At 36.1% G+C, this 12244-nt stretch overlaps 1 protein-coding gene across 3 annotated transcripts in view; it reads right to left on the bottom strand.

Annotated features, from left to right (window-relative positions):
• CTNNA3 (catenin alpha 3) overlaps positions 1 to 12244 on the bottom strand; it is a 545392-nt gene that overhangs the window by 13716 nt on the left and 519432 nt on the right. For all 3 annotated transcript variants that reach the window (XM_074830309.1, XM_074830310.1, XM_074830311.1), the window contains 2 exons: positions 10931 to 11036; positions 3037 to 3171 (listed from right to left, as the gene is read on the bottom strand). In XM_074830309.1, the coding sequence (XP_074686410.1) occupies positions 3037 to 3171; positions 10931 to 11036 (241 nt within the window). The remainder of the gene's footprint in view (positions 1 to 3036; positions 3172 to 10930; positions 11037 to 12244) is intronic.

The raw sequence follows: 12244 nt of genomic DNA, 5'->3' as shown, positions 1-12244 counted from the left end.
AATGCGGAAATCTGTAATCTCTCATAGGATAGGAGCTTTCCTCCTCAGCTCTTCAGTTTGCATACACCTATCACAGCTCATGAGGGAGTCAGGAGATAACAAAAGGGAATTGCAAGAGCCAACAACAGACAGCTGAGGGGTGACCAAGAATCAGGTAGTTCTATCTTGAGCATACATGTACATGGGTACAGAAGAGAGAAATCATGGGAAAACAGTGAAAGCAAAAAAGAGAAGTATGTTTATTTCCTAATGTCCTTTCTGATATACTTGTTCCTGTAACAGATCTTTACTATCTGCAATCCCCTCTTTGTTTCTTAATCATGTCTGATGTCTTTTTTTCTGAATCTCATACTTTATTAGCATAAACAGATAAATGAGAGAAAATCAAGACTGGGGAGAATATAATCCTATTCCAACTACAGTTCTGACTCCTTGAAAAAATAACTTTGCTATAGATTTTATGTGAACAAAGTCTGAAGTTTTAGTACTGTTGCATAAACCATAAAGAAAACCTTTTGGTTTATGTGTGAAATTCAGCTGAGCAGATGCTTGACATAATCAGGGCACAGATGTTCCATCCACATATTTTCTATAATTTTTTCCCTATTATGCTCCCAGATCTATTGTGTGTGTACATGTGTGTGAGGCGGAGGGCGAGGGCGGGGGGAAAGAGAGAGAACCTCTGTGCTTTCTTATACAGAACTTTGTTTTGTCACTTTTTCCAAGGCCAAGTAACCTACATGATCAAATTCTTAAGCCCCCACATGGACTTTCAAAGCCAGAATTTGCTCCAGCTTTTAAAAAAAGCAATTCAATAATCAGCCCTTTTGTATCAGTAGTGAATTTCTCTCCCTCTCTGCTTATCACTTTATCCATACAACATGTTTTTAGCTCCCATATTCTCTTAAAATTGAAGCAAGTCAAACACAAATAGTTCATTTACATATAGATTAGGACAAGCCTTATAGGAAAGCCATCACAGTTTAGTTTGGTTGCATTTTCACATAATCACAATTTTAATTGAAAAGACACAGTTGAACACAGTCCATCATGAATGCCCTCCCCTTCCCAATAACAGACATTTAGACCAGTGAGACTTTTTTTATAACCACTGATACCAACCAGGTATGTCTCCACTGACTTTAAAAGGGTTTGGTTGAGAGCGTAGATCCCTTGGAGCATTAGCTGGCAGTTTTTCTCTCTTTTATAGGCCTAACCTTAATACTCATATATAAAAATAAAAAATACAACCACTGTTGGAGCATTTTCCAAGATTGCTTTAACAGAGTATCAACCAGAATTTACAGCATCTCACCTTGACTCCACAAAACACTTCCAGAACTGTCCAGGACTCTAATCATGTTCTTAATTTCCACTGGCTCCAAGCTAAGTACCGGTTTAGTGTGTTTATTGAACTGGGACTCAGTTAAGCATTTATTTGAACATGTAATTGCTTTCCTGAACTGGAGCTTCTGGATTCACACATTATATGTCCTCATCCTCCTTCCTTGAAACAGGATTAAGATCTATAGTCATCCCTCTGGGATTATGAATGAAGTTAAATTTGGGGTTTCATTTTTAGAATTAAAATTTTTGCACCAGGATTATGTACTTCCCACTGCTGCTTGTTGCACAGCTGTAGTGGACTTCAGGGGAGGATTATGGCCGATTCAAGGTTTGCTCTATCTCTCATGATCAGGGGGAGCATGTTAGGAGCACAGAACTTTGGGTAAAAAGCACTAATACTCTAAGAAAGATGTGAGCAGTTCATGTGCAGGTGAGTGGGAGAATGAAGTACTGAAACAAGGCTTCCAAGCACAGAGGGATACGTGGATTTCTGTTCTGTGGGACCACTGGAGGTAGGTTAAAGACAGTATGGGAAAGTTGAGAGCATTGACAGCAAAAGAACATGCACAAAGGGCATGAAACAATGACATTTGGCTTTATTAACACACACTGCTCGTGGAACTGCTTGTAAAAAGAAAAAGATACTGAAGATAAACTTGATTAATTTACAACCCAAGTGAAAACAAGCGTTTGCTTGAGAAAGTATATATTCAATTCAAAATTACTTACCTGTAGGTTCCAGATGTTTAAATATGGTCTCTAAATTATCATTTGAATAGTCAACAAAAAAATCCTACAAAAATCAGTGTTTCAAATCTCACGTCAGCAATAGAGGCTTCATTTCTGATTAGTTTATAAACCATATAAAATGCACTAATAGTGTTAGTGATATATATATTCCAGTCTATATGAATGAGAGGTCATCATAAAGAGAAAAGTATTTAAATTGTAAGAATGTGGGGTGGGAAGCTTTTGCTACCTGTTTTTTGTACCATTTAGCAGATTTTATGTCTTGAAATCATAATCCCTTACGCTACAGGTAATAACGCTAATAATCAAAGAATATGTGAAGATGAAGGCATTCTGTGAATGCCTGTGATCAGATTTGTGCTGAAGACAAGTGCATAAAAGTTCCATAAAACCACAAAAAATATCTTTTCCATGGCTAATGATACTTAGCTGTAATGAAGATAATGACTGTTATATTAATGCAAAATCAAAAAATCTACTCAAGAATCAAGTCACCTTTCTCTCAGTTTTCTTTATTTCTGTAGAGATGTACAATGTCCTTCACCCTTTCCTTCTGAACTGACAGTGCATCTCTGGGGATTTCTTTTTGTGTACAGACACAAATACCTGCATACTCCATATATGTAAGTATGAATCACTATCTTATAATGGGTTACAGTTCTTAAAACCATATTAGTCCAGGATAACAGTGAAGAATAATATGTTTTGAGGATTTAAAAGAGAAAAAAACCAAACATAAGTGATTACTAATTCCTTTTAAGCCACCAGTCTTACGTTTCACTGCCTTAGATTCTCTGTGTTAAGTGAGCGTAAAAACAGTGGGGAATAAAACTAGAGATTCAGGACTACACTGGAACAACTCACAAGCACAGGAAAGCACAACTCAAATTTAAGATTTATTTTGATGAACAGAGTAATTTACACCATTTTTCTACTTACAGCAGACATGATGAGCTCTCCACCCAGATTCTGGATTTCTGCTTTAACTTGACTGCAGATTTTGAGTTGATGGGAGTACAGCTTGATCTGTTCTAGATAAGCCAACAAATCCTGTTTGCACGATTGGTCTGGACACTGAAGATTAAGAAAAGAGGAATTAATAACGCATTTCAGCAGTTGCTGATTCATAGTTTTGTCTCAGACATCAGGTTAATACTTCACTGAGGAGTATTCAAATAGTACATGAGTATAGCCTTGCTTTTCACTGCAGCTGTGTCAGGTTGTGTAGTTCGTTCCTCTTGTGAAGCTTTTTAACAAAATAATTGGAGAAGCTCATAATAATCCTGAACTTCCCCATAGTCACTTTTTATTTAACACTACTGTGCCTGCCGTAGCAATATTTCTAAACAAATTCTTGAATATATGGAGTAACTACTTTCCCTTCAATTCCTAAGAGGTTATGATTTGTTTTTAAGAAGATACCTACATTAACAGTGATACTTATGTGGGCACATGTAGACATAAATGCAGAACAATATTAACATTATATGAAATTATGCTTTATCTTATAATATGATCTATGGTTTTTTTGTGTTCCATCCAGAGTTTATTCAACTTCGTCACAGATCTTCTGTATTGGTGGAAACAGAAAATAAGAATGTCTTACAGAAAACTCACTGATTTCAATACTTTAAACAACACGGGTTTTTTTATAAAAATAGCATCGTTCTACTCTCACTTCTGTGAACTCCCAAAATACCTGAAATACTTTGAGGGGAAATAATTGCTCTGTGAGTACCAAGCCTGGCATGCATTTGTTCTAAAGCTGCTTTTCATTACTCTGGCAGAATAAAGGGATCTTAAGGTGAATGGCGAGTCCCTATTGTGCTACCACAGCTGTAAAAAGTGAGCATGATAAATAAGAAATAGATCCCCATGGTTTTCCAGAGATGTGTTTTTAGTTTGTGTGCTTTACTTACATTATAAATATAGTCATTTTCTTTTGATAGGAAATTGTGTTCAGCTTTGTATATTAAAAAAGAAAAGATATGGTCCCACCATCTGTAGTGGCAACAATCATTTATGGTTTCATGTAGTTATTTAAACTTTTGGTCTTATGGAATGATGGTCAATAGATTTAAATCCAAAACCTGCCAGAAGACAGAAAAGTCACCAATTCTATTCAATTCATGAAATACTTTACCTAAACTACTGGCTTTGCTGAGGAAACTTGATACTTGTTTAAAATGGGGGTGTGACAATTCTACTTCATGACTGTGCAGTATGTTTGGTTAAGCAAATAAATTCATGTTTTAGACTTAGGAAAAGATAACAATGAATAAGGAAGATGAGATTGAACAATTTTAAATTAATTAATATGAATTAAATGTCAGTCCCTACCTCATGTTCTGCTAGACCCATTACTAAAATGTTTTCTATACTTTGGCACAGTTTAGAAGAAAAATAGAAGATGTTCTTGACATCCTCTCTTTTTCACGTGTGATGTTTTCAAAGTGTTAGTGTACAGAAAAATATACTAAAATATGTCTTTGTTTCTTCCTTACTCAACACTGCTTTAAGAACTGCACAAATCAGTATTTAAATACTGGTATTTCAGTGACTGTTTAGAAAACTGGAATAATCATTCTTTATTTAATTTTAATTAATAAAAATTTGTTCTTCCAGTCAAATACAGCTGTAATCCCTTTAAGCCCAGAAGTAATTATATCAAGACAGGGTGTATTTCCTGGAAGTAAATGCTTGATCCTCCATTTTTTTTCTTTTCTTAAATACACTGTGATTTTTTTTTTTCCACTGAAAAAACTCAATAAATGGGCAGATAGGGTGCTTATATAGTGTCTCATCCACTTCAAATAGTGATAGTGTCAATTACAGAAGTTCAGGGACAAGAATAATTTAACCTTATTATATACCACTCTTTTATGGAACAATATTGGCAGGCCAGTCACATTTACTATCTTCCTTATGTACCATTAGAGAAGAAATGTGTAACATTTTAGGAATGCTAAAGATGATATGCATCAAAGACTGAGAAATTGCCATGCCAGAACAAGACCTTGAGGCTAAAATAGATCTGTGAAAATACTGGTTCAGTGCTCAATATCATTCAAAAAAAGCAAATGCTAGGCATTATTAGGAAAAAAATTCTGAAATGTAATTATGTTACCATACAACTCTGTGGGATACCCACAGTTTTCCTACCCTGTGTAGATATGGCGCATATTTCCCCTCCCTTGCCCACTACAAGGCATATAAGAGAAGAGAAAAAGGACAAAAAAGATCTTCATGAAGACGGGTATCTTTCCTCCAATACAAAACCAAGAGGTCATCAAAAGGAACTAGCATGAGTTCAAAACAAAAGGAGATGGTTCTTAACACTGTGTTATTAAGTTGCAGAAATCTTTGTTGCAGAATGGTTATAAAAGGTTCCAGGAGCTAAAAAAGTTACTGGACAAATTAATGAAAAAATACCAAGGACTATTTAATGTATCAAGTGTATTAAAAATATGTTTGATTAAGTAAATTCTTGAATGGATGAATGAGCTTGGGAGACCACATGGTGGAAGTATCATGAAACACATGCCATTATCTCACTGAGATCTGTATATGTTCACTATTAATGATTGTCAGAAACACGATATTGGCCTAAATGAACCTACAGTCTGACCAAATGTGCTCATTTTTATGTACTTTACCCATAAAACTTTACAAGATGATACGGTCACGGCAGGGACCAACACAATACAAAGAAGAGGCATTTACAGGGGTAAAGATAACATTTCAACTTTAAGCAGGATAAAGTACTACAAAAAAGTGAAAGCCTCATGCCTTACAGTATATCCCAATCAACCATAAACAGACGTTAGAAAGAAATGTACTCTGTAGGGAGAATATTCCGTAAGGAATCCTCTACATATGGCTCAGAAGCACCTGGTACAAGCAACACTTGCTCACTAGTGAAATCAAACACTAGGCTGCAACAGGGCGACAACAATAAATTCTGAGTTTAATCATCCCACAGGCAACTGATAGTTACCAATTTAATGCCTCATATTCTTAGGTAGAAAGCCGGGCAAATTATGAGAGGGTCTTTCCCATACATATTGAAGGTAGTGGGGTGTTAACAAGGTCTTTCCCTAAGAATGGGATCAGAACTGACTTGCATCCAAAAGATACAGTGGTGTTTTAGTAATAGAGATATTATCCACAGAAACCTCAAAGTGATTTGATAAATTATGTACTGATTAAAAATACAGTGAAACAAACATTCACAATCCAAATGAAAAAAGCCACTGGCACAGCAGTGGCACAAAAGATCAAGACAATTCTGCAGGAAATTCTGACTATAAACAATACAGTTCTTGCTTTTGATTTCATCCTTTTGCTAATGAAGCCAGTAGCTTTTCTCTAGAATCTGAATCTGTCTTCATGGTGCTTAATGCTGCATAGAATCACACACAGACCCACTACTATAAATATAAATGTATAATTTATTGCAACTATTTGTTAACTGTAAGCTTTTAGGTAAGATGATCCTGTAATGATAAGATCTTTTTGGCACATCTGCTTGCATCATATTTATCAGCTAATCATTTTAAAGGATGCTTTTTAAATTTCACTTTCAAGAAAACTTTTTTAAAGTACATGAAATCGGCTTCTAAGTCAGGAGACTACCTGGTTCTACAGAAAGAGATGTTTCATATTGATCCCTACACTTCCAGAGTTTAAAAGTAGTTAATGTTCTTTTGCATCAATGTATTGCTCCTGGCCGAGAGACCTCTGTGCATTCAGGAGCTAGTGACCCAGCCAGCAGGTGACCTGCACAGAGCCAGGCCTGGGCTGTGCTGTGGTTCACACATCCCCTGGCCGCAGCACACACCTAGCTAACGCACGGTACGGCAGCAGAGGAGCTTGTGGGCAGCTCCCACTCGGTACGGGTGACTAGGACGCCTGCGTATCCTTGCTTTTATTTAGGACTGCAAAAAGAAGTTCTCATATGACCATCCTGTTTGACAGTGGAAATGATTAATAGAGTTGTTTCCTTGTAAGAAAATCCCATCATAGCTCACATTACCAAAATGGGGGAACCGCTTCTAGGGACAGGGTCTGCCCAGCATGCTGTGTGCAGATTGGAGGCCCATTCAACATTACACCACCTGGGGCTCCCATCACTGAAAGGGATATAAGATTACCTATGCTATTCTTTCCTTACAGTAGACTATGCTATTACCTATGCTATTCTTTCCTTCCTGACAAATAACATTCTAAACTACACCTCACAGAGTCTGAGTGCCTGTTGTACTGGGATCATAATGGACCAGCACCTCCTGGTGCAAAACAACTGGAATACTGAGGAGGCTTCAAGTAAAGATCTTAATCTACAGCACATTCCATTAAAACCAGGATGTACTAATTGCCTTAATTATCTTAGGGCTTTCAGGTCACAAATTTGACAATGAATTTGAAACAATCTTATTTTAAACTAAATTTGTTATCAATGTACCAGTGATTAATTTGCCTAGGTTCATGTTGATGCTGTACTGTGATTATTTTCACCATTGTTAACTCTGAGTCATCTTAAAAGTGCTGTGAATATGAACTGAAATATAACTGAATTCTGCTAATTTTGCCACACTGTGTCCCTTTCCTTCAAACACGGGAAGAGGGGTTTATAAAAAATCTGAAATGAAGAACAGTGTATCAGAGAGCTGCTGTTGTGGCTGATGAATTATAAAATACTACAAATACAGTTTTGGGGTGGGTTGGTGGGTTTTTTATTCCTAACAGAAAAATGAATTATGTAATTACCCCATTCTGAATTTTGAGTCTCTGAAATTACATGGAGTATGAACAAAATCATTCCTTTGAAAATGTTTTATGAACAGGAAAAGGTCAGAGATATGACAATGATTCTTCATTATGCATTGATGGCTTCTTTTGGGTTCTTGCTCAGGTCTGAAGCTAGATGGAGGAAACAGAGTGAGGTTTTTGCTTTTCTTCCTTGCATGTAGCTTTGAATACTGAAAATGCTATCATACATTACTGTGGTCCTGTTACCTGCAAAGGCACAGTAATAGTTGAGTCATGGGACTACTGTGAACTGCAAAGTGATGCGGCCTAATTAAATGACAGTATCAGAAGTATTAACAAATAGTTATAGGGTAGCCTAAGCTCAATAGCAAGTGGTGAAAAAGAGTCAAGTATGTGTAGGAAGAATGCAAGGACCTATATGTCACAACAGTTACTTGACAGTTGGTACAATGTAGAGCTACCTATTTTCAATTTCAAAGCAAATCATACAAATCCATTTTTACATAGAAGAAAAATTCCACGTAATTTAGATGTTACTAAAAGGCAACAGGTGAAGTATTCCACTAAAAACTATTACTGCTGCTGAGAAAGGCACACATAAAACCTCATTAGAATTCATGTTTCAGTCTGGGCACCAAAGTCTTGAAGGCTTCCTTCAGTTTGGACCAAATTCAAAGAACATCTATTAGGTAGCCCAGAGGAATGTAAAGTTTACTTTATTTTAGGACCCCAAGAGAGCAGGGCATAGGAAATTTGGCAAAATAACGGCTGAGAAAAGGAATTACCGGTCTTACGAATACCTCGGAGATTAAAAAAAAAAGCACAGTGAGAAAAGAGCTGTATAAGTTAAAGGATGACTCAGCATGGGCAGAAGAGGTTACAGAAGTTAAAAGATTCTAGCCATCTGAGGAACGAGGGGATCATATTAAGCACCTTTGTCATAGGAGGAGTAAAGACAAGATTCTCTTTTTTACTGTTTGACACGTGTCTAGCAATGGTTATAGTTGTGTTCACCACAGAGTTACTGGAAACGCTGCTTCAGTTCATGATTTTTTTTTTTTTTAAATTGTATATGCTTATTTGCTTCTAGTGCTTATAATGTGAAATTACATCTAAAATACAAGCAACACCTCTAACTAACTAGTATATTTCAGATGCATACAAGATGCCACAGGGAATAAATACTAGGGGTCAGGTGGTTCAAGGGTTTCAACTGAGTGCAAGCTCTGAGCTAGGACAAATGGAAATAATTTGAGTGAATTCACTAAAAGGGTTACAAAAACTTGAATGATGTCTCATTTGCCAGCAGCTATGAGGGTACACACGAATTATTAGCAGTAATGATTCATAACTACTTTTTCCTCACACTGATTTGTTCATGTTTCTAGTCTAGAGTCACTGTAATAATACACAAAAAGGAAAATTTTAGGAAAGAAATATTTCAGCAAGACCGGATTCCCTATTCTGAAAAGAGCAAGAGATTATGACCCTTACTCATCTTTGGCTTTGATATCACATCATTTTCTGCAGTAGATCAGTGATGGTTTTGAATTTTAATTTGTAATTGATAAAATCTTAAAAGGAGCCATTCTCCAATGCTCTTGAAAGGAGAAATGTGATGGAAAACTATCTGTCAAGATCAGAAATGGGGACTCAAGACATTTTATCTAGTTTTTCCACAAATCAGGTCACAACCGTGTAGATCAAAACCAGAAATGCTTTGTCTTGTTATCTGGAATTCAGAGACATATGACAGAAAACACTAAGAGGTTGTTGCTGCTTCGTAGATATTAGAAAAGCAAGCGTACTAAATGAAAATCAAAAGTGAGGGGAAGAGAGACAGTACGTGAGGGTGTGGAAGACAGCGACTATACCATGCTACCCTGGACCTAAAAGTCAGGCACAAAGACTAGGAATGTAAATGCTTTAGATTTGATACTTGCACAGCAACATTTCACTACACTCTACTGGCACTGTCTGGCCCTAAAACAACCAGCCTTACTTAGTAAGGAGGGCTGCATGTGATGAGTTGCTTGGTGTATTCATTTACTAAACTGCTATGCAGTTGTCTTAGCTAGGAAAATGATCATGCTTATCAATTTACAGAGATCCTGATTTGGGTATTTTGCTGGGGCTTTTTGAGCTACCTGATGTTTTAAAAATTCAATGGAAATAAAGTAGACCTTATAGCTCTAGCACTTTGCATTTGATGATGATATATATTTCTTCTAAATGCTAAAAATTCACCTCAAGACTGCAGGTATGCTGAGGCCAAAACTGACTATCCAGAAAAGTATTTACATATAAAACCATTTGACGCCAAAGAATCAGACAGTGTTGGGGGGGCAGAGATGGAAGAAAGATAACCTAGGTACAGCAAAAGCACAGATTCTCTAACTATATAAAGGGAGAGACTATGGTGGAAAACAAATAATTTCTAAGACAGAGAAGAAAAGTCAGTAACCTTACTAAGTGTGGTGCTGAGACCTAGCACCTGTCCAAAACAGTAAGCCTGCTCAGCAGAACTCTATGCCAATGCAACAATCCTGTGTTCCCACATCTAAACTGACTCACCTGAAACAATCAAGTGGTGTCTGTGTAATTTACCCAAGGAAGTCAAGAATGGACTGTACTATACATCTAAAATGTTGCGGTCATAGCTTAAATAAGCTATAAATATATATATTTATATATACGTACACACATATATTCATAGATACTGTATGTCTGAAATGTTGCATTCGTAGCTTAAAGGAGTTCACAAATACACACATATGTACAAATACATATGTAGATAAATATATGTACACGTACATCTGTTATATATGTATAAGTGTATATAAACAGACACATTGATATGTATGAAGAAGGGAATCCACACATACCATTAAGAGAGGATCTATGTATTCATCGCTTCAGAAATTGAGAAGAAAAGGAAAGTCAGAGAGGTAGATCTAAAAATGTCACAAGAACTTTTGTAAGCGACCTTCTTAGGTGTTGGAGGTCTGTGGATGGATTAATCTGTGACGAAGTTTAATGTGTTACTGCATAAATAACCTACCTGATTGGCAATCAGCCGTGCTAGGACGTCCATCCTTGATCCTGACTCTGAAATCATTTTTGCTGCATTAATTACATCAGATGTGTTCTTCAGTGGTCCTCTACCCCTTCAAATGAAACAAAGAACCCTACTACGTTATTCAAAAACTGAGAATAAATCATATCCACGCAAATTAGTCACAGAAGAACTCCATTGAATAAAACAACTAATCCATACAGAAGCAACATTAATTAAATGCACATTCCCCACAACCGTTTGTTTTCATGTCCCACAAATTTGTATTGATTTGCATCATCTGGATGCGGAAGTACCAGAAAGATGTCACACAGTTTTTACATACTGGAAGCACATCCTATGCCAAATCGTGAGGATACAGATTTTAAGAGACTAATTGTGCCACTTGCTTTTCGCGTGGCTATATGAAGTTTATGTTCCTTTTCCTTCCAGGAATTTTCTAGTAAGTATGTTCAAAGAAAGTCCATCACAATGATGTATTCAGAGACTCATTATGGGTATCTGGTCAGAAAAATAGTTGGTTTTTAAAAATTTAATTGGTGTACACAAGCATGAATGGAAATATATGAACAGGGCTGCAATTAAAACTAATGAATGCCACTCAAAATACAGATATGCCATATCTGAAAGTACTTTCCAAATAATTTCATAAATTATTCAAAGAAGAATTTTCAGTTTACAAAAACTGTAAAGTTCTTGCGAACAGTTTGTCAAGAAGCCAATCTCTTTTTTGTACAACGCCCTCCCCCATACCCAAAAAACTTTAATTATAAGACAATGTTTCTAGAACCTAAGAAGTAAAATGTGAATACTTAAGGTAGGTAATACTGACAACCATTATCTTCACATTCTCTTGGGCTTCAGCTTCTCCAATGCTGAAACACTTCAGCTAAACTAAAATCAACACACACATGTATAAAGTGAGCAACCCTGATAAATTCAACTTTGCATTTCAACATCATTGACAGAATACTTTTAGTTTTATACTTAACATTTAATTCCTGAAGGTCTCATATCAATTTCTGTAATGGACAAAGGAAGTAGATGACATGAAAAAAAGTTACTATACTTCTTTGTTCGAATGAGAAGACCCTTTTCCTTGAAGTCAATATGATTTCATGTATAAAGAAGGCAAACCATTCCAGTAAAAAAATCATGTAGCCTAAAAATATCATCATACATAACTATAAAAACAATTAATTCAGTAAAAAGACACTGATGACAACACACCGTGGCAGATAATGTTTAATCTCTTCTTTGCTTGATTAATTATATTGCTTAGCAAAGAACTATTTGTTA

Source organism: Strix aluco, chromosome 7 (genome assembly GCF_031877795.1).
Source record: "Strix aluco isolate bStrAlu1 chromosome 7, bStrAlu1.hap1, whole genome shotgun sequence".
Lineage (NCBI taxonomy): Eukaryota > Metazoa > Chordata > Aves > Strigiformes > Strigidae > Strix > Strix aluco.
The sequence above is the reverse complement of the archived record's forward strand: the minus strand, read 5'-3'. Positions and strand labels throughout refer to the sequence as shown.